General features: G+C 36.6%; 3 protein-coding genes and 2 long non-coding RNA genes across 7 annotated transcripts; 2 read left to right on the forward strand and 3 right to left on the reverse strand.

Moving 5' to 3' along the window:
- Nucleotides 1-4,158: 4,158 nt before the first annotated feature.
- On the forward strand, nucleotides 4,159-6,114 carry LOC106421903. The gene is made up of 3 exons (XR_001284270.3): nucleotides 4,159-5,149; nucleotides 5,226-5,265; nucleotides 5,365-6,114. It is a non-coding gene; the product is annotated as an uncharacterized LOC106421903 (long non-coding RNA).
- Nucleotides 6,115-11,152: 5,038 nt separating this feature from the next.
- LOC106421900 (ethylene-responsive transcription factor ERF114) lies at nucleotides 11,153-12,862 on the forward strand. Its single transcript, XM_013862737.3, has 2 exons — nucleotides 11,153-11,908; nucleotides 12,295-12,862. The coding sequence occupies exons 1-2, from the start codon at nucleotides 11,692-11,694 to the stop codon at nucleotides 12,756-12,758; spliced, it is 681 nt and encodes a 226-aa protein (XP_013718191.1). The 5' UTR covers nucleotides 11,153-11,691; the 3' UTR covers nucleotides 12,759-12,862.
- Nucleotides 12,863-20,065: 7,203 nt separating this feature from the next.
- Nucleotides 20,066-21,258, reverse strand: LOC106421896. The gene is made up of 3 exons (XR_001284265.3): nucleotides 20,965-21,258; nucleotides 20,528-20,809; nucleotides 20,066-20,355 (listed from the first exon to the last, which is right to left on the reverse strand). It is a non-coding gene; the product is annotated as an uncharacterized LOC106421896 (long non-coding RNA).
- Nucleotides 21,259-23,476: 2,218 nt separating this feature from the next.
- LOC106421839 (mitochondrial import inner membrane translocase subunit PAM16 like 1) lies at nucleotides 23,477-24,730 on the reverse strand. Its single transcript, XM_013862672.3, has 5 exons — nucleotides 24,617-24,730; nucleotides 24,421-24,463; nucleotides 24,139-24,226; nucleotides 23,904-24,034; nucleotides 23,477-23,788 (listed from the first exon to the last, which is right to left on the reverse strand). Exons 2-5 carry the CDS (start codon nucleotides 24,421-24,423, stop codon nucleotides 23,678-23,680), a joined length of 333 nt encoding a protein of 110 aa, XP_013718126.1. The 5' UTR covers nucleotides 24,424-24,463; nucleotides 24,617-24,730; the 3' UTR covers nucleotides 23,477-23,677.
- On the reverse strand, nucleotides 24,424-27,461 carry LOC106421837. 3 transcript variants are annotated; one of them, XM_013862669.3, is made up of 7 exons: nucleotides 27,146-27,456; nucleotides 26,881-26,988; nucleotides 26,709-26,786; nucleotides 25,568-26,191; nucleotides 25,221-25,480; nucleotides 24,617-24,733; nucleotides 24,424-24,463 (listed from the first exon to the last, which is right to left on the reverse strand). In XM_013862669.3, exons 1-6 carry the CDS (start codon nucleotides 27,317-27,319, stop codon nucleotides 24,706-24,708), a joined length of 1,272 nt encoding a protein of 423 aa, XP_013718123.1. In that variant the 5' UTR covers nucleotides 27,320-27,456; the 3' UTR covers nucleotides 24,424-24,463; nucleotides 24,617-24,705. The 3 variants fall into 3 exon arrangements, with proteins under 3 accessions (XP_013718123.1, XP_013718122.2, XP_048607593.1); XM_013862668.3 differs by lacking the exons at nucleotides 24,424-24,463; nucleotides 24,617-24,733 and having other exon boundaries at nucleotides 24,969-25,480; nucleotides 26,709-26,807; nucleotides 27,146-27,461; XM_048751636.1 differs by lacking the exons at nucleotides 24,424-24,463; nucleotides 24,617-24,733; nucleotides 26,881-26,988 and having other exon boundaries at nucleotides 24,969-25,480; nucleotides 27,146-27,454.
- Between the last annotated feature and the right edge of the window lie 266 nt (nucleotides 27,462-27,727).

Genomic DNA, 27,727 nt, shown 5'->3' on the forward strand with positions numbered 1-27,727 from the left:
TCGATCACTAGTTCGTCGGAATTTCCTCGGAATTTTGTAAAATCCCTATAATATTTCCTCGGAATTCATCGGTTTTTTCCGAGGAACACATTTTTCCTCGGAATTTCCTCGGAATATTCTGACGGATTGATATTTCCTCGGAATTCCGTCGGTATATTCCGAGGAAACCCAAATTTTGTGTTTCCTCGGAATTTCCTCGGAAATTCCGAGGATTTCATTTTCCATCGGAATGTCCGTCAGAATACCGCTGTTTTCTTGTAGTGAATTGGGACCTTAAAAATGAAATCTTGAGGCAAGCTCATCAATCGCGATTCTCCATCCACCCGGGGAGCACTAAGATGTACCGGGATCTGAAGCGGTATTATCACTGGGACGGAGTAAAGAATGACGTAGCAACATGGGTTTCTCAATGCCCGACCTGCCAAGTGGTAAAGGCAGAACGGAAAGTGTCGAGTGGACTGTTACAAAGCCTGCCCCTACCCCAATGGAAAGGGGACATGATCACTATGGATTTTGTGACAGGGTTACCACGAATCACGGGAAATAAGGACGCAATATGGGTGATCGTGGATAGGCTGACGAAATCAGCACACTTCATCGCCATAAAGAAGACCGATGGAGCAGACGCTCTCGCACAAAAGTATCTGGATATTGTGGTACGAATGCATGGAGTACCAGTGAGTATTGTGTCTGATAGGGACCCAAAGTTTACCTCGAATTTTTGGCAGGCCTTCCAAAGGGCACTAGGCACGAAGGTGCACCTCAGCATGGCCTACCACGCCCAGACCGATGGCCAATCCGAACGCACCATACAAACCCTAGAAGACATGCTACGCGCATGCGTATTGGACTGAGGTGGGAAATGGGGAGAGCATCTCCCCTTGGTAGAATTCGCATATAACAACAGTTATCATTCCAGCATTGGAATGTCGCCATTTGAGGCGTTATACGGGAGGCCTTGTCGAACCCCCTTGTGTTGGACCGAAGTGGGGGAGAGGCGTGGCCTTGAACTGGATCTAGTTAAAGAGACTGTGGAACAGGTAGACCTGCTAAAGGATCGCCTCAAGGAGGCCCATGACCGGCAAAAAAGTTACGCGGATCAACGACGGAAACACTTGGAATTCGCAACAGGGGACTTATTGTATTTAAAAATGAGAACGTTCCGAGGAAGTGATCCGAACCGGAAGTTATAGAAACTCAAGTCTAGGTACATGGGACCGTATGTCATTATAGAACGAATTGGAGAAGTAGCCTACCGACTAGAGTTACCTCCGGATATGGTGGACTTTCACAACGTATTTCACGTGTCAGTTCTAAGGACGGTAGTGAGAGAACCCGAACTGGTACTGCCCCAGCCACCTCCGGACGCACAACCAAATTTAACCCTAGTTAGTACCCCCACCAAGATTGTCGACCGGAAAGAGATAGAGGTCCACGGAAATAAGGTGCGGATGGTACTAGTACGATGGGAACAAGATGGTATACCATAGGAGGTGTGGGAGCGTGAGTCGCAGTTCTCAAAGGCCTACCCCGGAATGTTCCAGGAAAGGGACAACCAGGAAGAGGCAATGTCGAATTCGGGGACGAATTCTGTTTTAGTGGGGGAGAATTGTAACACTCCGGCCCAGAGCCAAGTGCAAAAGGCCCAACAAAAGGAAATCCTAAGTAACCCTAATCCCATTTCCTATAAAAAGAGGAGCCTCTCCGCAGCTGAGCCACAACACCCCACACATAGCGAAGCCCTGCGAAACCCTAGACCTGCCGCCAACCTCCTCCCGTCTCGCGCCGCCGCCGACGAACCGCCGAGGAAGCGCCGCCGCCGATCGCCACCCACCAAGCCCGAGCCGCCGATCCAAGGTGTCGAGCCGTCGCCTTCTCGACTCCGTCTCGTGCAACCATCTCCGATCAGATCTGTAAGATCCGGAGCAGGACCCTCTCTCCTTGACGTCTTAGAACTAGATCTGCAATCACCAAGAACTAAGATGAGAACCCGTCTGTGAACTCTTATCAAGATTCCTAATCTAGTATAGTATTAGGAAGTAACTAGTATGAACTAGGGTTGATTGAATGTGATAATGACTTGATTAAAAAGAATGATTGAATGAGGCTTGATTTCGTGATTGATTGATGAAAGAACCTAGTGGAACTAGGAAAAAAATAATGATTGAGATAAGAATCATCGGGAAATATGGGGAAAGAAATGCGGCGGCCATAGCGTTCAAAAACGACGGAGATGCGGGGCCATAGCATCAGTAAAAATGGCAGATTAAGAATAGAAGCACCGGTAAGATTGTGTCACGCCGAGTCTTGGCGGGAAGGGGTCGTAATACACTGCAAAGGCGGTCCGCACCCGAGGAACCGTGTGTTGGGCCTACCAGGGCAGGCGACTTCACAGGGAAGCAGCAAGAAAAGGGGTGGAGGGAACCGCTTGAGCTGTGTAGGTCCTAAGTCTAGGTGTTTGTGAATGTTGCTTGCTAGTTCCTATTAGCTTGCAACTGATGCTTGCTGAATTATGTGTTTTGATATGAGTTAACGGGTTCCTGGAACCCGTCCTCACTGAGTATTCCCAAATACTCACCCTCTCCTTTCAGGTACGGACGAGGAGGCGCAGGAGTAGGTTCGTAGTGGTGCCAGCCAGGGGTGTTTGGGAGTTTGAATTTATTATTGTTTCAGTTGTTTTCTCAAGAACCATGTCTTTAAGATTTGAGTCGAATACATTTTGCAAGATTTTGAGGAATAAAAGGATTTGATGAACCTTATTACGTTGTTACTCTATTTATCTAGTTAAGGACCAATGAGAGGGCATACGGAGATGTCGGTAGTTAGACATGTGTGCTCTTAACCCCGTTCTCAGAATACCCGAGTGTGGTAAGAAGAGACGGGTGTTACACTTTGAATGCAAACAGCATAGCACACATCAGCCTTTCTCACCCTGTCAATTCCAGACAACAGACGTCAACCTCTTTGATTTATGGGATAATCTCATTTGATTAATCCACCACACCAAAAAACTCGCTGCTGCGCCAAAAAATTATTACCCATTGAGAAAGACAACAAACTTTAGACTCAAAAACAAAAACTTTGAGAGCTGCAAAGATATCCTAAAGAACCTAATAACACACCATCAGCATGAAACAGTTATATCGAAACCAAAAACATCATCATAACTGAAGTTACTGCAAAAGAGATCCAATTGTGCCACAATAAGACAATTCGAGCTAGAAAATAATACCATACCTATTAATTTTAACGGTAGCCATGACCCGGTCTTGCCTTGTAGAGGGCACTTAAAATAAATAACCAGTTTAAATTATGAGATTTGTTGAATCCTAAATCCGGTAATGGGAGTTTAAAATACTTAAACAAGTGTTTGAAAAAGATTAAAGGGGCCCAAAGATTTCGTTTATTGAAATGTAAGCAAAATGCCGAACAAAGATAATAAATAAAGAACTCGTCGTCTAAGAGACAAACTCGTCGCTGAATAGTTTCTCTTTATATTCTCTCTCTAGTTTCTCCCGGTACTTTTGTGTGTCTTTCTTCATTGAATGCTCTTCTATTTATATTCTCCTCGATCCGCGTTTGGTGCTTTGTGGTTGTTGTGTGTCAGAGAGTCGGTTCGGCGATCATCATTAGCCATGTTCGTTTTATAAACTCTGCGACAAGCGTCTGCGTCAAAAAAATACAGTTAGGGCAGAAGCAAATTCTTTGGTGTTCTAACTAAAAGCAGCCGCAACTGACAATTGGAGGCATGGAAACGGAGTTGCTGCTGCCGCTGCAATTTTCAGCGTCGTATTTGCTGGGTTGAACTTGACGCAGCGACTAAATGGAACAGATCCGTGTTGTTTTGTTTGTACAGCATCTGTCGTGGCCATGACAGTAATTCTGAGACGCTGCCGCCAATCTCGGCGTTTATAAAACGAACAGCACTATTATACTATTGCTTGCGTAGGTTTATACCTATGATCGGTCATCGGTACAGCCTACGCCTCTAGGCATCTGTTCCTTGCGTGCGTCGAGGGTTTATTGATTCGGTCGGGCCGATTGTTTTACCATTGGGCTTCTTCTTTTATGTCCGGCTTGCGAATGGGCCGAGGCCCATCCTCCAACAATAGCCCCCCTCCCTCGATTCTGGCGCGTGGATGTGCGTCAAGTGTAATTATAACGATTTCGAGCGAGTTGGACAAGCAGGCTTGCCCAGGACGCGCATCGTTCCTTTAGTGGCCGTTTTTCTTCGTGAACTAGGTCCGATAGAACAAAACGTTGATTTTCGTCATTCGGGAGCCCTTCAGTCACATCAATAGACGTCGGAGTTGCACATCTGTCGCCCTGCTCTCTCTACTGTCTCCTATTCTTACTTATTGCTTTAATTCTTCGATTTTACTGCCGTTTCTTCTTCAAAAGTACCTTCCTCTCTCTTTATTTTCCATTTTTATCATTTCTAGGGATTTTGCTGTTCTAGTTGTTCTCCATTGAAATCGCATTGTTTCCCTTTCTTCTCTCTTTTCTTTGATGGATGATAGTCTTTCGAGATGGCGAACGTTGCGGAACTTCTTCTTGCCCCCCGGCTCTGTCCCTCCGGCGACGGATGTCTCAGCTGCAGAATCCAGAGAAAGTTGACTCTCCGGATCCTTCTCCGTCCCCTACCCTCGGTGAAAATTCTGATAATGATTTTGATCAAAAGGACGATTCGGCCGATGGTCCTTCTGAAAACGATCAGGGTGTCGTGGGGGTGTTCTCTTCTTACCGAGGATTCTTTGAAGCGTCTGAGGAAGAAATATGATTTTCCTCGAGATGTAGAAGCGCGAGTTCCGCTTCCGGAGGAGAGACCATGGTCGTCGCCTTCAGGATGGGTGTGCTTGAATAGCTTGTATTTCTCTCAGTCGAATTTGTTGTTTCCTCTTCCTCTGCTGCTGACTTCCTATGCTTAGAACCGTGATGTATCTATTTCTCATATGTCTCCGGCCGCCATTCGTAATATGGTGATTGCTTAGGTTCTTGGTGCGGAGGCCGATGTCGACGCGAGATGATCTCCCAAATAAATATGATTGCGGAAGAGAAATTTTCTGTTAGTATCAAGGCCCGCTGTTAGTTCTTCTTCCATATCCGATCCCTCTGGCGGTCTTTAGGACTGAATGAAATCCTCATCCGGGTAGTTTATCTGTCCTTCGGTGTTTTTGTGATTTATTACGTAATTTGCTGACCATCTCGTTGTTTTTCTATATCAGTGGCTCACGCGAAGCATTGGCCTCTTTCATCGAAGTACTGGTAAGCCCGTACGTTTATTTTATCGTTGTAATGAGCTCGTCTTTGGCTTGTCCTCTATCCTCGTCATTTTCATTTTTATTGCTTTTCTTCTTTCTTTAGCTTGCTGGGGGACTGGTTCTAGATCTTCTTTGGTTACAGAGTCTTCGAAGAAGAAGCGGGAAAGTTCACCGAAGCAAAAGATAGGAAAATTTAAGAGGAAGATTCCTGAATATTCTGCTGTCATCAAAGAGTCGGCGCCTGCGCTTTCTTTAGTAGTTTCAAAGGGCGGTGCTTCGTCTTCGTCGGCTTTGGTCTCCATTTCGGTGTCCGCTTCGGTAAATCGATCTGCCGCGATCTGGAGCTCCTCTTGTGCGTTCTCCTACCGAGAAGTCGGGAGATGGTTATGATCATGTACCTTCGGTCGATCCTCCTAATCATGGTGCTCCGGTGGTTCCTTCGTCAGTGGTTTCTCTCCCTTGTCCCGATACTTTGACGTTCACATGGGAAGTCGGGATGGCTAATGTTGACGAGCACATCGAGCCCAGGGGTCAAAGAAGAGAAACCTGTCTGTTTCTCCTCACGACTCTGATTCTTTTTTGACGCTTGAGGAGTGCACCAGGTTGCTTCATGGTTTTTGTTTGCGGTCGAGCTCTATGCCTCCTCCTGAAGATATTTACATCCAGGGCGATGAACGCATGGCAAACTGGTGGCGGTAAAAATCGTAGTAGGAAAAGGCGGAGTCTCCAATGAGAGTATATATGTTTTTATGGGTGTCTTTGATTATAATAGATGCCCAAACAAATTATATCAGATCTCAAATTTCAAATGCAGAGTCCACGAAGAGGGTAACCAAAAACAAAGTTTGCTATCGATTTCTACATGCCACATGTACACTTATGCCTTACTCTTCCAGATGATAGGATAGAATAAAAAAAAAAAAAAAAATTCTCCTTTATTATTATAGATAAATAGATAGATATAGTAAGTTTGCAGTAAAAATAAAAGTTATCATTTTATTAAAATTTATGACTATAAATTTTTTGAAGTATAAGATGATTGATAAAATATTTTTTAAAAATTAACATATAAATAAGAAAATATTTGCTAAAACAAATAAAACATTAAATTATATTAATTTTTTTTAATATGTATAAAGAATAAATGTTTTACAAAAATAATTTACAATAACTATTTTTCAAAAGAATTATAATTACTAAATATAATTTATTGATAATCATTTTACTGTGTGAATTGTAGTAAGTATTATTTAAACTAAATAAATTATAAATAAAAATAATAATAACAATTATTACCAATTTAATATGTAAATTAAATTAGAGAAAATTCAAACATACTAATTAAAATTGTTGGAATATACATATATATGTATGTATGATAAAAACTCTCATATAAACATATAAATTTTTATGTAAAATTTTTATGTAAAATTTTTATTACCTAACATAATTAACAATTTAAATTATCAAAGAAATTTGTTTAAATAATTTAAATGGAAATAAAAAATTTATAAAAAAACTGACTACCAAAAAGTAGTTGTATACAACTGTTGAGAAAATCTATTAATTAACCAAAAGTAAAAGTTGGACTATTGCCATGTTTTGAAAATTTATAAATTTCAATAGAACCTAAAAATTAAAAAAACGTGGACAACTAGACAAAAAGATAATAACTCAAGTCAACTCAACTCTAGTACATACGATTTTCTTTGATGTTGTTTTAACATTTGACTAGATTTTGATCCTCGTTTTAAAAACGCGAGATTGTCTATTTTAAAATATTTGTTTAATAACATAAAATTAGTACTTGAATTTTATATAATGTGTTTTGTAACATTATTTAATAGTTAGTTGCAAAAAACATTATTTAATAGTTTTTATATGTTTTGGATGATCAATATCTAAAAAATGTTAATTTTTTGAAATAATAATTATTATTTTGCAAAATTTAAATCGGACTCAAAATACATATACTAAAACGTTTAATATGAAAAAGAGAATTCAGCGTATTGGACCCAAATCATATCCAAGTTATGATAGATTTATTGAACTTAAAAATATTTTTTGTTTATTTGTTTGAATATTTCCGGATCAATTTTTTGAAAATTTTAAAATCCTGAAACCATAATCTGAAAAATCATGTAAAATATATTTATGTGCACAATCGGTTACATTAAATGAGATAAGATTTTTGCCTAAAACTATTTTCAAGAATTAAACAATTGACTGAAAAATATAAAAGATGCCATAATTATAGGAATCTATCTATTCAAGGTGATTTTTTTAAATAAAAAAATGCTAACATTAACTCAAATAATTAAGGACAAAATTTTATGAGGAATTCTATTTTAATAGTATAGATTTGTTGATTTTACAAAGGAGATACTTAAAGTATAACTCAACCATACTACATTATAATTCAAACGCAAAATCAAAAAAATTGTAAATCCTGATTAGTAACATTTCTGATCAGTATTCCTAGCTCAAATTAGATCATAAAACATGTTATCAATCAAAGCCTTTAATTATATAAAATTTAACCATGAACTTAAAATTAAACCGTCGGTTAGGGAAATTGTAGTTGAACCTAACACCTATATTGTAACAAAGATAACAGCCTTTGCGAGTCTTACAGTTCAAATCCACATGACGCATTGTATTAAAAGCTCTTTTTACCTGTCAACTTTACTTAGCTGTTGACTTTTTTTGTTACTCAAGATTTATATTAGTTATTCAAATATATAGTGTAGGCAGGCCCGGCCCAGAAAAAAATCAGGCTGGAAGCAAAATACAGTTACGGGCCTATAAATTAACAGTTAAAACACCAAAATAACCTACTTCTAATGTATATCGAACCTTCCACCTTCCTAGTGTATATTACAAACCTCTAACCAACTATGCTACTAGACATTTTGCAAAATTAAAGGCCGAAATATTAGATATTACAAACTGGGCCGGAAGCACATGCTTCCATGGCTTCTGCTCAGGGCCGCTACTGAGTGTATGATACTTTGTAGATTAAAGGGAATAATATAAAGACAAGCAGTCTCATTATTTAGATAAAAAAAGTTCCATTTGGAAGCAGAAACGTGTACGCAATCCCCTCAAACCAGCAACTAAAATAGTTTTTTGCTTGGAAATATCCTCCTACTTACGTAGTAAAATATGATTTGTAAAGTAAGAAAGCTTGATTTAAAGATTTTAGTCATTGTTAGGAATCCTAGGAGCAAAACGTAGACTGTCTCACGATTTTTTTTGCTTGCTTTCACCTGTTTACTAACAAAGCATTTGTATATAGTAACCTTTAATAACCAACAAAACGAAGCATTTTTAGATATTATTGTGTATAAGGTGAGTATAAAATTTTATCCATATAAAAACTATACAATGTATCTTATGTATGAGATTTGTTTTTTTTTTATAACTTTTGTTTTTCCGTGTTGTATATAATCTATATTATAATAGATTGATTATGTTGATATGAGAATAACCGATGATTTCTTATATGTTGATATTTCATATTTTATGTGTGGACGTTTAAAAGAGTTTCCGATTTATCTTCATGAATTCGGCATTTAGCAACATTTTTCCCATGAATATGTCGGACAAAGACCCATATATCCGCTGAGATTCAACATCTGATACACTGACTAATTGTCATCCTCATTAACTATCCAGTAAATCCGCAAGCTGTGCAAGTATAAGAAAATAATTATCTACCACAGTTTATAAACCCCAAACAATAGTGAAACCTTTTATTAGGCATAGAGCAAGAGAATATACATAACCCTATATATATGGTCAAGGCGAGATCTTTTAATAGAAATAAAAAATAAATCTCCATGAGCTCCTCTCAGGTCTATGTGAACTCTCTTAGTCCGTCCAAGAAGTTGTGTTTCTTTTTCATTGGTTGTTCCTGTAGTTGTCGGTTGTGTAAACGATTTTGTTCACCTTCTCCTTGAAACTACCAATGTGTTCTAATTTGGAATTGAAGTTTGGGAAATTAGTGAATTCTTCCATGGCATACATGTCTTAGTGGACAACTTTGGAAAGTAGAAAAAAACAACAAAGAAAAGTTATATTAATAAAGTTTTCAGTAGGACTATGAAATTCTATCAATTTAAAGAGTTTCAATGATACGCGACACTGAATAGAGCGGTTTAGAGTGTAATGATTTATCATCGGAGGTGAGAGTTAAGCGATGAAGTGGGAGAACCCTAGGCCTTAGCTTAGAGACGGTGAAAAATAATAGACGATTAGGATGCTTCTTTGGGTCTGTCTGACGCATCAGCCTTACCTTTTAAGGCTTAGGTAGAAACTGGGTGCGATAGGCCGCGAGTTAATTAAAATGACCCAACAACCATTAATTCATTACACAGCCCTGTTCAAAAACTCACCGCCGAGGGCCGTAAAATCGCCGGAAAAACGTAACTCGGGCACCAACGGTGACGATTTAAACTGATTCGGTTCGAAAATCGGGATTGTTAAAAAATTAATTTTTACTCGTTTCATCCTATAATCGAGTAGTATATAGGGGTGGGCATTTCAGTTATTTTCTCGGTTCGGTTCGGTTTGGTTAGTTTGGTTCTAGTATTTTTCCAATTGAAATAAACCATAGTTAGTTTGGTTTGGTTCGATTCGGTTTGTGTTCGGTTCTGTTTATATTCGGTTCGGTTTGGTTGGATTTGTTTTTTTGATCAGTTTATTTAGGTTCTTCTTGTTTAGGTTCTTCTTAGTTTATTTTTTTAAGAGAAATTATGTTTTATAGCATAAATTATGTAAACATAAACTATGTGAACTATATTCAATATAAAACTGAAACAAAAACCTTTAAAAAGTCACAAAAAATATATAAGAATTAAAACAAATGAAAGTTAACTAAAAAAAAACCAACATCATTAGTAATGTCTCTTATATCATTATTAAAAAGCTAGCAATGAATCATCTTCCATGTGACGCTGTGGAGAAGAACTTTTGTTGCTAATAAAATTTGCTTTAGGTTTTAGGTTTAGATTTAACATCCATGTTTACATATATAAGAATATAAAGATACAAACTTTTCTATTTTTTAAATCAAATATTTTAATGATTTACGTTAATAAATGAAAAATGGAAAATACGTGGTATGGTATTAGAATTTTAGTATATTGGTATTACTAATATTTTTAATTTAAATAATTACAAAAACACATCGGTTTCTCGGTTCGGTTCGGTTTAAAACTGAACCATTCGAGTTGGGAAAATCTTCAACCGAATGGTTTGAAATAGATTTTGGTTCGGTTTGAATCGGTTTCGGTTCGGTTGGTTCGGTTTGATTCGGTTCGGTTCGGTTTTTTTGCCCACCCCTAGTAGTATATATAAAGATTTATGATGTTTTCATGAAAATGGCAAGAAACGAAGAATTGATGTATAACTCATGAAAAATTATGAGCTATCGGAGTTAATATTGCAGAAAACCTAAAAAGTCTAAAGAGGAAGACGACTTGTAGAAGTCATAATTGCCTTTAATTAAACTTATTCATAAAAACAGGCAAAAATCCATGGTTGCTATTTGAACTCGGGTTGTTAGCCTTACTAAAGATGTGTACACCGCTGCACTAAGTGATATTTATTGTAAGTTTTTACGAAAAATAATATATCAAAACAAAAGCATAAAGATAAGTCACATCAAAATAAATGAAATGCTGAGGTAGACACCTAGGAGATAGCAAAAACTCAATCATTATAGTATAGATTTATACTAATATTGAAAAAGAATATGTTTTCTTTCCCTCGTGTTCATGAGTGTGTTAACGACCCTTTTACGAAGATAATCATACCAAACGTGAATGCATGCATTTTCCCCTCTTCTTTATTTTATTATTTTGTACGTTTAGTCTTCCATCTCGTGTAGTATCTTCTATATTAACCTTTATGTAATATCCCATCGACTGATATTTAAATACACATGCATTTTCCCCAATAAGAGAAGTTTAATAAACATTCTCTGATTCTCATGTTACACATGTTTTCATTTTTAAACCCTAAAACATTGAGCCGTACTAATCGTACAAACATGGCAGTGTATAATTACTTCTAAATACAATTATAAACCAATGACAGTACGTTAAAAACAAATAAATTAAGATCAAAAACAAAACAAAACAAAAAACAAACTTCACGTATATTCTTGAAGGTCTATGTTCACACACGTAGAAAGACTTCCTCGATAAAAAGCCTCAGAATATTGCATTCCCCAAAAAGCGTTGACTCTATCTTTTGCCATTTACTTCAATCTAATCTCTTCTCTTTATCGCCTCTTTGTTCTTGATGTCCAAAGATAAAATGAACAACCCCTAAACTCTAAACACATATCGGGTTTCTATCTTCTAAAAAGAAGATTATATTTTCACTAAAATCAGCAAAAGTGGATCCTCGAGTCTATGGGAAGATGCCCTTTGGAGGCGATGAACCTGAAGCAAAGGAAGAAGACGAGGAAGATGAGAACTTGTTCCCTGCCTTCTCAGCTAGATCTCAACACGACAGGCGTGTTATGGTCTTGGCTTTGACTCAAGTAATCGGAAACCAACAGAGCAACTCTCACGATAGTCCTGTGTATAATCCACAAGACCTTAGTAAGCCAGTTGCTCCATCTCATCAAGATCAAGGTATATACTATATAATATACATATACATGTTCATGTCTTATATTATTTGGAAGTTTTGTGAAAAACTCCATATCAAATGTAAATCTCAAACTTAAATACACGGTCCAGGTTGTAATATTATCAAATGTGATTTATGTTAAATTTGAGCTTATCATAGATTTCTAGCTTCAAACCAAATAATGATAACTCTATTAATTTTTTCGATTACCGATGTGAGATTTTTATTCATTCATTAACAATTTCTAATATAGTTTGCTCGAGAGGATCTCTAAATAGTTATACCATGACCTTATTAATATATGGTTCAATTAATGAGCACCAATATTTACAAATTATTACACAAATACGATGCAGTTTTATTGTTCAATTTTGTGATTAATATGAAGGAAACTCGATGGGGAGGAGACATTATAGAGGCGTAAGGCAAAGGCCATGGGGAAAATGGGCAGCTGAAATACGAGATCCACAAAAGGCTGCACGTGTGTGGCTTGGGACATTTGAAACCGCTGAATCCGCAGCCTTAGCTTATGATGAAGCTGCTCTTAAGTTCAAAGGAAGCAAAGCTAAACTCAATTTCCCGGAGAGGGTTAATGATATCAGTAATGATCAGCTATCAAACTCTACCTATTACTCCTCCAATCAAATCGAGCCGAAAAATATACCATACTATAACCAATATTATCAAGATGGGAATAATACTGATATGCTAAGGTTTAGTTTAACAACTAGTACTACTGCCGCAACAACTTCTTCGTCTTCTGGTGGCTTTTCTAGGCCACAAGAAGAGCAAGATTATGCCAGATTTTGGCGGTTCGGGGATTCTTCTTCCTCTTCTAAATCGGGTTTGTGAGATGATATATATGTAAGACATTTGGGTTGCTTGTGATGAAGAGATGATATGTTCCTTGAATGTTTCTGATGTTTTGTCTCTTATTTTATAGTTCGTTAAGGTTACCTGAAAGTGTAAGTTCACTAGAGATCGTTAGCTTAATTGGAAAGAACCATGGTTATTGTATCAGAAGTCTCCGGTTTAAGTGACTGCTGAGATAAAACAAATATTAAATGATGTAGTTTCAGGTCCGAGGAATTATGGGTTTCGAACCTCCTAGTATTCAAAAGAAAAAGGTGTAAGTTTATAATATATATAGTAATTTGTTATATGAGCTACAACACCTTTGGCCATGACAAGACAAACTCACCCGTAGAAAATATGTTATCTTCCTATAAATACTATTCTCTCGGTAGTTTCTAGGTATATATTACCTATTTACCTTAGTTATAATTTGGTTCTACACATGCAAACATAAAATATCAAATTATATATGGTGCGATTAGATGCCATCTGATCTCTGCGAAACTTTCCTATATACATATTTGGGGAATTTGCCAAAACTAACCCATAACTTGATTTTAACTCGAAATCTATACTCAAACTTGAATCAAATGTAAAACTAATCTAAAAGCCTAATGAAATTACAGCTCAGTCCCTTGTGACAAAAAAAAAACAGAAATCATTTTTACGAATATAGCCCTAGTAAGTCGTCTGAGTCGTCTGGACGACTTCAAAGTAAGTCTTCAGGTGTAGCTGATCTTAAAAATAATTTTTAAATTTTTTAAAAAATATTTTGATAAGCGAAAAATTAAAATCATGTAATTATAAACAGTTTTAAATAATATAAATTAAAATATAACAAAATTGAATTGTTTTCAACATAGATGAGTGTAGGTAGTGAATCATGGTATTCTTTAGTCTAGGGTTTGGCAACATATGTTGTAGTATTGTATGTATACTTAGGGTTAGATTTTGGAAAGCTTGAATGTTTTTTTGAAAAATTAATTTTTTACCTATACATGTTTATTTTTGTGTATAGTAAACACTTTTGAAGTTTAATTTGATTTTATGAAGTGTTTAGTTAGTTAATTAAGTTTAGGGGTTATGTTTAGGGTCTAGACGACTTACATTTCAGTCGTCTGGTGAAGAAATTAAAACAGACGACTTACATGTAAGTCGTCCAAATATTTCCGCCTAAAATTAAAAAAAAAAATATTTTCCCGCTTAAATAATTTAAACCAGACCACTTACTTGTAAGTCGTCTGGAAAGTCTTCTATTTTAGTTTCCCACTAAAAATATTTTAATTTCCCGCTAAAAATATTAAAGTGTTCTGGACGACTTACAAGTAAGTCGTCTAGGAAGTCTTCTGAATCAAAAATATTTAACCTAATTGGATTTTTTGTCTCCCTATATAAAGAAAAATTTACACATTCTCTCTTCTCCTCTCAAATGGCTGCAACAAAAATGTAATGTTCATCACTCTAAAACTCTTCAACCTCTCTCTAATCTCTTTGACTTGAAAACACCAAACTTTATATGAATTTTTCAGTTTTGTCTCATGCCTTTCTTACTAATCTATTTTTTTTTGCAGGTTTTTAATCAGATGGTACTCATCTTCCACTCATTTAAAGGTAGATCTATTAATTTTAGATATGTATTTTTTGTGTGTTCTATAAAGGTAGATTTATCTAATCTTCCACTCATTTTCTCTGTTTTTAAGTCATTTGAACGTTTTTGGATATGCAGGTTTTTTAGATATAAAATTAAATATGGGGTTTGGAATATATGAAGTAGAAAATTAAAGATGGGGGTTTGGGTTTCGGGTTTCGGGTTTGGGCTTTCGGGTTTCGGGTTTGGGGGTTGGGGTTTGGGGTTTCGGGTATGGGGTTTCGGGTTTCAGTTTTCGGATTCTAGGGATTTAAACATAACACTCGTTAATTCCACGTAGGATGAAATCGTCGTAAATACCACGTAAGCATAAATCGTCGTAAAGACCACGTAACCAGAAATCGTCGTAAAGACCACGTAAGCAGAAATCGTCGTAAAAACCACGTAAAAAGATTTAAACATAAAACACGTTAATTCCACGTAAGCATAAATCGTCGTAAATACCTCGTAGTGTAAAAAATAGAAAAAAGGGAAAAGGATCAAAATACCAGAATAACATGTGGCAAGACTTCCAGCAATTATAATACGTAAGTCTCGCCCACATGAATTCTAATATCTTATCCTTTTCCTATTTTTTTCAAATATTTATAATTTGAATATGATTTTGCTGAGGAATGTGATTTCAGATAGGTGTGTGATTTGGGAGTTTATGTGTGGTTTGAGAATGAGAGTTGTGAGTATATTTATAGGAAAGCAAGCCTCGTTAATTCCACGTAGGCAAAATCGTCGTTAATACCTCGTAAACAAAAACACGGGCCTTTGTGATTCCTCGCAATTTCCTCGTAAAAAAAACACGGGCCTTTGTAACTGCTCGCTATTTCGTCGTAAACTTACGACGAATTTGCGACGATATGTAATCTTATATATACACCCGAGCGCTCACTCTTTCTTTCCTCTCTACTTCCTCTCTACTTCCTCTCCATTTCGTAGCAATGGTAAGCCTCTCTGATTCTTCTCTAATTTGGTTAGTTCAGGATAGATTAGGTGGTTAGTATAGGGAATTTAGATAGGTTTGCGGATTTTATGTTATTTAGTGTTGATTAGGTGGATAATGTTGGGAAATATATTGTTGATGTTAATTTTAAAAATTTCATTTTTTTCCCAGGTTCGAAAAGGAAGACTTACTGCCCATTACAGAGAGATCTTCGGTGAGCCGGGTAGTCGTTTAGACCCGGCCTCTTCTTCCGCTCCCAGTTCTTCGGGCCAGGAGACTGTCCCCGAGACTCAGTACACTCAGAGAGTCTCTGGGTCTACTTCTTCTAGTGCACCATCTGCTCCTCATGTGCCTCCTCCGATGCCTCCTCCTGTGCCTCCTCCGATGGCACCTCCGATGGCCGCCGATATTCATCCTGATCTGATGGTGCCTCCGAGTGCTCCTTACTCGCAGTACACTGTAGAGGACATTCTCAGTCTGCCAGGCAGAGAAGGTTTACCAGTCATCGACCCAGACCGACCGGACGGAACGTTGTGGTATGTTGCATTAATTTTTTTTTAATTCGTTTAAATTTCTTTTATAACATTAAAAAATAATTTATATTTTAAATTTGTATTTTCCAGGTGGGGGGTTGACGGATGTCTTGCATCGGACGTAACCGACACGATCAAAGATTACTTCTCCATTGCACATCCAAAATGGAGTAAGACGCCTCACTACGTCAGAAAGACGTGGTTCAAAATTTACGCTGTAAGTTTCTATTAATTAATTATATATATTTTAATTTTTTCATGATTTATATATATACTTTCTAAAAAACTAATTGTTAATTTATTTTTTTCAACAGCAAAAATATAATTGGGCCTTGGGGATCACTGAGAGGGTGAGGAAGAAGTTTAACGCGAAAGCAAAAGTTCGCTTGTTGGACACGGTCTCCAACTGGAAGGGTGACTGGATTGTGAAGGGGTATGAGCGTGGCAAACCCGCTGAGCTCACCACGGATGTGTGGGATGGCCTCATCCGTTATTGGCGCCTTCCTGATTCCATTAGAATCGCCCAGGCTTGCTCTAACTCCCGTAACACGGTCGATGAGCACGGGAACGGGCCGATGCTTCACACTACGGGCCAAAAACCCCACGCCGGTGTCCGATTGGAAATGGTAATTAAATATTTTATTAAATAATTTTTTTAATACATATATTAATTTATTCTAACTTTCTTAACTGTTTTTTAGGCCAAAGAGACGGGACATCTCCCGTCTCTTATGGAACTTTACGAGAGGACCCACAAGAACAAGGCGGGCGTATTTGTAGATGGCACGTCCGAGCAAATCTACAACGACGTAGTTGCTCGGGTTGAAGACCGCCAGACTCAGCTGACCCAGCAGTCTACCAACGGATTACCCGTCACCTTATCCACACTTGAAGTGGATAAGATTTACGAGGAGGTAAATTTTCAAAAAAATTAATTTTTAATTATTCATTTAATTTAACTTTAAATTTTTACTTACAATATTTATTTTTTGTTTTTAAGGTTGTCCCTAAAAAAAAGGGACGGACGTTGGGTATTGGTTCTGTCAACGATGTTCCGAGAGCGACATCGTCTTATGGTCAGCGACGGGATGATGAAGTCACGGAGCTGCGTAGAGAGTCCGCTCAGTTGCGTAACGAGTTGACCGCGACAAAATCTCGTATGGGTGGAGTCGAGGGCTTCTTGGACGTTATTGCGGCCACAAATCCGGAATGGGAGTCCATGTTGAGGAACATGCGACAACAACATCCCATTCAAGGCGAGTCATCCGACGTACATAACGAGGCGAATGTTACGAGGAGGAGTGATGAATTCTACCGGGCGATGAACGACCCTTAGTTTTTTTTTTGTTGTTGTATTATATAAATTCAAAACTTATTTATATATAAAATATTTTCATATTGATTTATTTTTATTTTGAATTTTAATTTATTATTAAATTAAATAATTTTAATTATTTTTAATTATATTTTTAAATTCTGTAAAATAATAAAAACGAAGTAAATTCGTAGCCAATGTACGACCTCTTTACGTGGAAACCTTACGAGGAAATGACGAGAAACATTTAACGAGGAACCATTTACGAGGAAATAACGAGGAAAAGTTTACGACCATTTTACGAGGAAATCATTTCGTGGTTGTTACGTGTATTTTGCGAGGAAACTCTTTCAAGGTATTTACGTGTAGATTACGAGGAACTATTTTCGAGGTATTTACGAGGAATTATAGCGACGTCCTTACGTGGAATATTGACGTGGTCTTTACGACGAATCGCCCTACTTCGTCTTTACGACGAAATATATTCCTCGCTAAGTTACGACGAATTAGCGAGGAAATATGTGTTACGACAGACGTGTAACGAGCAAACGCGTTTCCTCGCTAATTCGTCGTAAAGCCTCTTTTACGACGAAATAACGAGGAAAACCGCCCTCGTTAAGATTATGTTTTCTTGTAGTGTTACATTTCAGTCGTCTCATGAAAATTAAAATGATAATATTTTTTTAAAACTAGACGACTTACAATTAAGTCGTCATAGGTTAGTTTTGCAATTGAAAAAAAAAACTACAATATTTAATTATATATAGACGATTTACAATTCAGTCGTCCGTTAGACGACTTACAATTCAGTCGTCTCAGAAAATCGATTTCAAAGTCAATTACAAAAATAACCTCTGCGTTGACCAGACGACTTCCAGGTAAGTCGTCTACAGCCAGACGACTTCCCATGTAAGTCGTCTGACGAACAGATCTGGAAAAAAACTCGATTTCATACCTTAAATTGGTGAGATAACTTTCTTAGCACACATAAGGCTTCTCCAAGCACACATAATTTCAAACGAAAGTGACCCACCTAAAATCGTTAGCTTCTATGACTCTATGAACCATAAAAAAATGTAGAATCAAAATCTTGGGTTTTTTAGCTCATTGTGGAGAGAAAGTGAGAGATATGTTGTGTTTAGTTCACAAGAATGGAAAAAGAAAAAGGGTAACTCGATTTTGGGAGCATTAAGAGCTTCAAATTGGTTGTTCATGGTGGTTGGGGTATTGATGACAATGGCAATCTTGTAATTACTTGAAGATGATGAGGGTGAGAGAGTAAAAATATCATTTTCGAAAAAAGAAAAAAAAATTGATGGCATTTTCGTGAATTATATGAACTTGTGGAGTGAATAGGACAAAACCAATTTTTTAAAAAAGGAGGTTAATTTTGTATTTGACTTTATGTTGTAGGTCAATTATGTTAAAAGCCCTACATATTTTGATATATATTTTCCGTTAATGTATGACCAAGGCTTCAACTCTCAAATTGTTTTTCTTCCTTCGGTTGATTGTGTCCTAACCATAAAAAGGGTACAAAATTGAACGTTAACTGTAAAGAACTTCATATGATGAGTTGACATATAATAGCTCTTCTAGAATAGTGATAAGTTTGTCGTGTAAACTGTCTAGATTCGGCGACCGACGTGCAATTTCAAAACATCATCCAGAACTTCAAATGAGTAAAATAAGTTCATATTTTGTTTGTTCGGTCGTATTAATTTTAACGATGATAGACACAGCCACAACTTTGTTAAAGCGGCATTGACTCTCAACGACGCTGACTTATGATGAAGCCCACTTGACTTGGACTTCAAAGTCTTCCACCATATGGCTGGGCAGTCGGATTGGGCCCAGCGGCTAAAGAAAAAATCGGAGATTAATCAAAAATTATGCGGAGCAAAATTTTTAGATGGTTTACTATGTTATAAAACATGTTAATCTTTAGTTGTGTATAACATTAATACATTTTCATGTTTAAGATTGTATAAAACACACAAATAGAATATATAAACTTAATATAGTGTAATTTTCATCAAAATTATGAATATAAATGATACATATTTATAAAATTTTAGATCAAATAAAAAAAAATATTATTAAAAAAATAGATTAGGCGGCTAGGCGGTCATTTAGGCTGTCTAGACGGAGAAAATTGGATATACGATTTTGTTAACCGATTTGGCATAAATCGGAGTGGAAGAAGGCGGCCTATTTTTAAAACAGGGGCTTTGCTAGTGGAACTCTTTATCAGTTGAGTATCAATAGTATATACAGTGACTGAGTGACATGCAACATGTACGTTCGAATCTTTTGACGAAAAACGCATGAGACCTAATAAGAATACCGCATCACCGCGGATAAAACGACTTTTTGGATTTACGTTTACTTCATCATCAAGTTGTTGGGTAATATACAATACAAATGAAATAAAACCAAGACATAAGACGAGAAATATCTACATTCGATCCTGTTAGTCACGGTGACCACCATGTTTGGTGCAAAAGTGAAGTAGACAGATTTCGAAATCTCAGGATAATCCAAGTCTAGAGACTTGGACTTCGACGAGTCTAAGAACTAAAAAAGTCGATATAATAAGAAAAAAAATTCAGGGTTGACTTTTACCGGCCTCACCAACCTTGCTCATATTTCAACCTTTCCGGCGTTAGAGCATCGTTATTGGGGGTAACCCCCAAGTGGATTCTTAGTCAATATTTAAGTATTAAAATTAAGTTAAGAATTTATGTTAAAAACACCTAATTTTAATTCTCCAATGGTAGTTTCTTAAGTTAAAGGTTCTTAAAAAGAAAGAAATATTTAAGATTGTTGATTGTGATTGATAAATAAAAGGAAGAACATGAAAGAAAACAAGAGTTTGTGATGAAAGAAATGTTTCAGATTGTGGTTTATGATCGAAAACAATGCTTTGAATACATTATTTATAAAGATTTTGTGACTCAACACTTCATCACAAATACATCCCGTGATACAACACAACATGTTCACAACAAGACTACAAGCATGTGACTCTACACTTCATCACAAATACATCCCGTGATACACAACATGTTCACAAGATCAAAGCTAGCGGCCAACATCACACCAGCAGCCATGCCATTGCATATTCCAGCCCACTGAGGATCGAGCTCAACAAAGAAGAACGTCTTAAGCAACAACAAAAAAGATAGACAGTAATCAGTTCTAGCACTAGCACTATAAGATAACAGTAACTCCATAATAAGCAAATATAAGATGAACGAAACATAGACATATAGCCGGAAAAGACAAACGGTGTAAAAAATTTTGAAGGCTTACACAAGGATTTGCATGTACTACCTTAGATATCATGGTCCATCGGACCAACGGTGCTACGTGAAGGCCCTACGCTACCAACCAGCACCAGCCGAAGCAGCAACTAAGTTCTACATTTGAGAGTTCCCGTTATTCCCTTGGTTTGGAGACTGCCCAGATCGTTGTTGTCCCGACATGTGAGCCTGAACATTCATGGTTATTACTTAAACCTTCGTCGCCTTGTCCTAATTCTTCTTGCAACTAGCTCCTGCTATTAATGATTTCTTCAGATGATCTCAGTACAGCAGCTCTTAACACAGAACACACCTAATGTCCAGCAAAACAATCTCCTTATTTCATAAAGCAGAAGTGGCATGATCAATACACTTGAACTACAATCATAGACTATGATGATCAAAGCAACCAAATTAAAAAACCTAAAAATCAAAACTTGAACACAAAGAAGCAAACTTATCACTCACAAAGTCACAAAGACAAAACGTGATTAGAACAGAGCAAGGAAGTCTGTGAAGAGCCGATGTCGCACGTAGGAGACACATTAGAATCAAAACAAGCAAAGTCGAGAAAGCCCAGAAAAAGACTCCAAAGTTGTAACGAATTATTGACAAAAAATTTCAGAAATCGGAGATTTTTTCGGGGTCGGAGTTCTTCAGAATTAGGACGAGGCGACGACGAGATTCTTCGAGGACGAGACGAGCACATATTGAGAGCACCGACTCCATCTCGTTCGTCGACTTCAATTTCTTTTTCTCCTCTCATTATCACAAAACCAATGTTTTTAAACCCGAACCGGAAACTAAACCGGACGACTTACCGGGTTGTTAGGTCACTGAGTCGACCGCAGGTGAACCACGGTTTAATAATATATAAGCTATGTAAATAAAAATATAGAAATTAAAATTTAATATTTTCTAAATATTTTTTAAAACATAAAATAATAGTTTGGATATGTATATATTTTATGTTTAAAAACATTTAGAAAATACATAACTTTAGTTTTTATATTTGTATTTTCATTTGAAAAAAAAAAATATCAAAAAATAGTTTAGAATTAAAATTTTCTCTAACAAGGTAAGAGTTATGACATCTAAAAAAATCAAGACATAAAATTTATAAATATTTAAATGTCTAATGTGAATAATAAATTAAACTTCAAATACAAAATAAACCAAAAGTAAAAGATCATTGTAATAGATTATCGATAGCGGAAATAAACTACAACCAAATCACATCAACTAATTTTGGTTCTCTCTACCATCGTTCACTTCATTTTCTTCGGGTGGCATAGTGAAATCTTCATCAAAATCTAAAAATCACAAATATAAAACTGAAAAGGAAAACCTAGCTTTTTTTTTGTCACCACCTAATTTCTTAATTGGAAATTTAGAATATAAAACATAATTAAAAACTAAAAAATAAAATAAAAGTTATTTATTGGTTCAACCGGTGGTTCAACCAGGATCGGGTTCCGGGTTTTACTAGATTTTTGCTGGTTTTTGTGAGTTTCCAAATATTAAGTTTTTTACAAAACCCAAACCGGATTTTTTCTGGATCACCGGGTTTGCCGGTTCAACCGCGGGTTCGGATCGGGTTTCAAAACAGTGCACAAAACCAATACAATAGCTACACGTGTTTAACAAGAACCGCTTCTTCCAGGCCTTAATTAGGAGCCGTTCCTTAGGTAATTAGCTTCTTTTTTTTTATTATTATTCATAATTATCCAAAGAAGTGAAGAACCATACTCAAGACACCCCAATAAACATACTCTTATAATTTCTCTCCTTTCAAATCTTCGAACTTGTCGGCCCAAAAACCGGTTAAAAGACGTCAAGAAAACTAACATGCATCCAAAACATATGTTCATGGTTTTGCTTCTAGACATTCTATTTAGGGCTGTTCAATATAGCAAAACCGAACCGTACCGAACCGAACCAAACCGAAATAAATAATATGGTTTAGATTTGGTATATACCATACAAACCGAATGGATATGATTTTAAAAAAACCGTAGGATTTGGATATGGTTCGGTATATAACCGATAAAACCGAATAAACCGAATAAAACCGATCAAAAAATAGTAACATGTAAATATGTATATATTTTATAACAACGTATAAAAATCATAAGTTAATTTTTTTGCTAATAACTATTACCATATTTTTTACACTAATAAAATAGTCCTGATTTGTAAAACACTTGAACTATAATTAAATAACAATTCATCGCAAACATGCTTCTTATTTTCTTAGTCTTCTTTTGATCTTTTTGCTTTAATTTAGCATTGACTAAATTGAAATAAAGATTATAAATTGTATGATAACAATTAGTAGAAATTCTTCACAATTTTTTTTATCTATAAACGAATAGAGTTTCGTGTTTAATAGAAGAAACATGACTTTGATGAACGCTAAATATGAAAGAATATAATAACTTATTTTTGTGCTTCGTGCTTCTGTTTTGTTTTTTGTTTTTTTATTTTTATCATCAAAATTTTGAGCTTTGATTTTAATTATAGATTTGATTATTTTATTAGATGGTAGAAACATTTTTTATTTTTGTTCTTTTATTTAAACTTATAATATTTTTTAATAAATGAATGTGTTGACAACAAGACTCTAAAATTCATATAATATGATCTCAAAATAAAGAATTATGTTTTTTGGTGTAAAACCGAATAAACCGAAAACCGACGGTATATAAACCGAACCGAACCGAAGTAAATATGGATTTAGAATGGTAGTTATATTTTACTAACCGAAATACTGAAAAACCGAAAAAACCGAACCGAAACCGAACCGATATCCGGATTGAACACCCCTAATTCTATTGGTTACTACATACTAATTTATTATTATTGTTTGATCAAACTCTTGTTGTGATTCCCTGCCTTAATTAGGAGCCGTTCCTTAGGTAATTAGCTTTTTTTTTTTTTATTATTATTCATAATTACCCAAAGAAGTGAAGAACCATACTTAAGACACCCCAATAAACATACTCTTATAAAATCTCTCCTTTCAAATCTTCAAACTTCTCGGCCCAAAAACCGGTTAAGAGACGTCAAGAAAACTAACATGCATCCAAAACATATATTCATGGTTTTGCTTCTAGACATTCTATTGGTTACTACATTAGTATTTATTATTATTATTTGATCAAACTCTTGTTGTGATTCCCTATGGTTTCTTCTGGTAAGCAGCCTCTAAGCATTCTTTAGCTCGATGAACCTTTGATTGGAGATAAAAGCTTCCGCTTTTTGCATTGCGTTCGAAAAGTTTGTCGTATCTCTGCAACATAACATACAAATGATGTTAAATAACAAAAAAAGGTTTCTTCTTTACATGAATGATTAACAAAAATGCAATGACGCCAATAGAGAGAGAGAGAGAGAGAGAAACAAACCTTAAGAACCTCGCCCCAAGATGATTTCTCGGTTACACCAAGAATCTGTCTAGCTTCGGGTTCAGTTAACCCTCTGATTCCTCTCTTAAGACTATGCATTGCTTCTTGCGCAACCCCGGATTTTGATGCATCTGAGAGACACAAGCCCAAACAATTCGGTTACCATTAGTACAAAAAGAACCAAACAAAAAAAAAAAGATAACTAAGAAGATTGTAATAAGAAAAAGACATATACTTGCAAGTGCCTGACGATATGCCTGAGTACAAGCCCTGATTACCGCTCCAGAGCCGTAGACTATCAAAGTCGCAAGAAGTCTCGCAGCCTGCACACAATAATTTTAGACAAAACCGTATGAGTTTCTATGCTCAAACTTCACAAGCATTAGAGATTGCGTCGATTCCACACCTTTTAGCTTCTTAAACATATTCGTAACCACAAGCTACTTGGTGAGTAAAACTGTTTCTGATTAAAAAAAAAAGGTGTGGAACTTTGGTTGATACTAAAGAAATTGCATACCATGGCCGATTATTAACTACAGAGAGATAATTCTTTAGGTTACCTGAAATATAAAGTACAGTCTTAGAATGTCTTTCATAACAAAATCCATAAGAAGAAGGAAAACATGTAGTAGTAGAATCAGAGACAGATACAAGTTCTAGTGTCTGAAGAAAATCGATCGATCAAATTACGTTAAGCTGTTGAATTTTCTTACCGGGAATTAGAGATTTGCCGACCCAATTTATGCGTTTTCGGACGGAAGCGGAGGACTTCCAGGTGATGATGATAGATCAAATAAGAACCCTAACCGACGCCGGAAAGTAATTTGGGCCTACATGTATTCAATTTAAGCCCATTACTTTAGAGTCGTTATTCGGTTACAGCCCCGATTTTTCAAACAATTCTTTTTGTGACAAAAGTGTCTCTTATGGTAAATCACTCTATAAACAACACTTATTGTAATGTAATTTTGATAAAATATTATGAAAAGAAAACTTGATCATCAAACTTTTGCTTCGTATAATTTGATTCGAAGTACAAAAGGTTGGTAAAAAGAAACATGCATCTTTCGTTCCGAAATTTGATCATTCAGTTGATGCAATTTACTTAGAATCGTATCTGGAGTCAAGTTTGTTAGTCATGCTCAACTTAATCTTCTCAAGAAACAGCAAACTACTTAAAGTGCAAGTAGTGACATAACAACGAGTACTTGTAAAGTTTTTAAGCAATAATGAAGATATTGGACCTGAATGTTTTTCTGAGCATACTGAAGATATATTTGATGTAGTGCGTGTAAACGTGTGTTTTACTTTACTTACCTCCTCCAGGTTACTGTTCTTACAGAAGGTGACACACCAAGTGGGATCAAGGCATCAGGACGACCCGTTGGAGAGCTCAACCTTGTTTGGCTCCTAGTCATTCTTCGACTCTGCACCAATGGCTTGTGCTTCGTGCCGGCTTGTCTGATGAGCTCTTTCGGTCCCATTGGACTCTCTGGTTCTTGATGCTTTCTCCTTTTGCTCAGTAGATTCCAAAGTAGTTTCTCTTCGCTTTCTCTGCTTCCCTCAGTGCATATACGCTACATGGACAAAAAGAGTAAAGAAACCTTACAGCGTTGGGCTAATTATTGAGCTTTGCAAAAAAAAAAAAAACATTTCGAAATTACCTTTCCGTTAACAGAGTGTTCTTCTTGCTTCTCCTGACTTGAGGGTAGAAGAAACCTGGCAGAGCTTGTCATTCGCTGAACTTGATCTTCAGCCTTTTTCAGCCTTGATAAAGCCTCCATCTTTCTCTCTTCTGCAAGTCTAATCCTTTCTCTAGCGTCTTCCAGCTCTCTCCTTGTATCTGCGTTGGCTCTCTCCATCTCATTCACTACTTTCATCAGTTGCACACAAGGGCCAACCTTTACATCAGCTGCCAAGTTCCCTACGTACTTGGACATCGGGTTACACATATTCTTTGATAAAGCCTGCATAAGATCAGTAACACCAGTATCTACAGAACCAAGCAACTCATTGATGTTATTAAATAGGATCCGAAGGAGCTTCACTGTGGCTGGAAACGTGTCATCGTTTCGGCTGTGAACCGAGCTTAGGTAATAAAGAGATTTCTGGATGAATTCTTGGAAAGAGTTTCTGCCATCGTCAAGCATCTGCACAATGTCTCCCCGATGTGAATTCACTTGTGTTTCAATTTGCCTAAGCATGTGGACTAGCTGTCTCAATTGCCCCTTATGGTTGTGCACGATCTCTTTTCGGGCAGAGTCGACTTTGGCAGCATAGTTTTCTTCCTACAGAATTCAGAATACTGCAAGTGAACACTTCTGAGAAATTAAATCTACTTTGGATTAGACAAGAGTTATATACTAACTGCAAGTTCAAAACCCACATACAGATTATATATGGTTCGTCGAATAACTACTATAAATTACACCAAAACATAAGAATCCTAAACAATTGGTTCACATTCAATATATAGCAGAACTTGGTAAACATAAATAACAAAATCCACATGACTAGAGTATAGAAACACTACAGTTTCAAAATTAGATCGAGTGGTCTGCTGCATTCAATCTATAGCAGAATTAGACGAACTGATAAACCAGAATCAAGCTTGGCTAAACACTTAAGAAATTTTAGAATCATATTTGATATGGTTCACCTTCAACCTATATCAGAATAAGGCATACATATCATAATGACAGCTGACTAGACACATTACAGCTTCAAAATCATACTAAATAGCTCGCATTCAATCTAAATCAGAAGGAAACATACTGATATGATAAGAATCTTGACGTATATTACCTTTGAACGGAGGATTTGATTGTTCAGATCATCAGATCGAGCTCCGTTTTGGGCAGTATCATCCATGTGGTGTCTTTCCTGATGAATAAAAAGTATTATCTGAAAATTTGATTCAGTAGATGCATGATTCGACGAGAAGTTGATTGAGTAACTAACTAACTAACTAACTAACAGTGTTGAAGATGAAGGTGGAGTGTCTCCCTTCGCTCTCCATCTCCGACGTTTTCAATCCAACCAGCTTCATCAAAGGGATCGCCAACGACTCGAAGACTTCCCCTGCCTTTACGATTTCGAAAACCTCACTCAGATTCTACGAAACTATCTTCAATCTACCAAACCAGAGAATACGATAACCTCTCTCAAATTCTCGAAGCCGTTTCAATCAAATCTACAAGGAATCGAATCTAGCGAACAAGAGAAGAGAGGTTGCTTGTAACCTCGGCAAGGCCGGAAGCGATCTGCGATTGGAGTTGATGGTACGCAGTTTTCACTTTCTCGTTGCGATCGACCAGCGTCGCGAGCTTATCTCGGAGATCAGGCGCCGCCACCGTGTATTGCGACGGAGAGGCGTGGAACCTCCGTGGGTATATCACTCTTGGCGGGATCTCCATCGTTGGATTCGAATTTCACAGTCGTTCTCAGTTATCTATTTTGTTTTCTTCGTTCAGTTCGAATTTGAAAGTGTCTTTGTAAATATCTAATGATTGCTAACGTGTTGCAAAAATCATTGGTTCATTACACTTCCATGCGTCACACTGGGTTCACAAGATAAAACGAGTGGGCCCAGTGCACCAGCCTCTCCTCTTCGAGTTTATATAGCACAGCCCATATACCAACTCGAACAAACCCAGACCATTTTTTACAGATCACTAAAATCTATTTTAAATTTTCATAATGGTAGTTTCTTTCAGCCTTTAATTTCTGATCACACCCTCGCATTACTTTTGTTTTTCTTTCAGGATGAAGAAATATTTTACAAAAGGGTATTGAGTATTGTTAATGTTCAAGGATCAAATGTT

Source organism: Brassica napus, chromosome C3 (assembly GCF_020379485.1).
Source record: "Brassica napus cultivar Da-Ae chromosome C3, Da-Ae, whole genome shotgun sequence".
NCBI lineage: Eukaryota > Viridiplantae > Streptophyta > Magnoliopsida > Brassicales > Brassicaceae > Brassica > Brassica napus.

Excerpts from the sequence above, each read along its gene's own strand:
- LOC106421900 (XM_013862737.3), top strand. The coding sequence starts at position 11,692 with ATGCCCTTTGGAGGCGATGAACCTGAAGCAAAGGAAGAAGACGAGGAA. Across the intron at positions 11,909-12,294 it reads TCCATCTCATCAAGATCAAG|GAAACTCGATGGGGAGGAGA; the intron begins GTATATACTATA and ends ATTAATATGAAG.
- LOC106421839 (XM_013862672.3), bottom strand. Across the intron at positions 24,035-24,138 it reads ATATCGTCAGGCACTTGCAA|ATGCATCAAAATCCGGGGTT; the intron begins GTATATGTCTTT and ends TGTGTCTCTCAG. Across the intron at positions 23,789-23,903 it reads CTTGGGGCGAGGTTCTTAAG|AGATACGACAAACTTTTCGA; the intron begins GTTTGTTTCTCT and ends GTTATGTTGCAG.
- LOC106421837 (XM_013862669.3), bottom strand. The coding sequence starts at position 27,319 with ATGGAGATCCCGCCAAGAGTGATATACCCACGGAGGTTCCACGCCTCT. Across the intron at positions 25,481-25,567 it reads AACACTCTGTTAACGGAAAG|CGTATATGCACTGAGGGAAG; the intron begins GTAATTTCGAAA and ends TTGTCCATGTAG. Across the intron at positions 24,734-25,220 it reads AGAACAGTAACCTGGAGGAG|GCCCAAATTACTTTCCGGCG; the intron begins GTAAGTAAAGTA and ends GAATACATGTAG.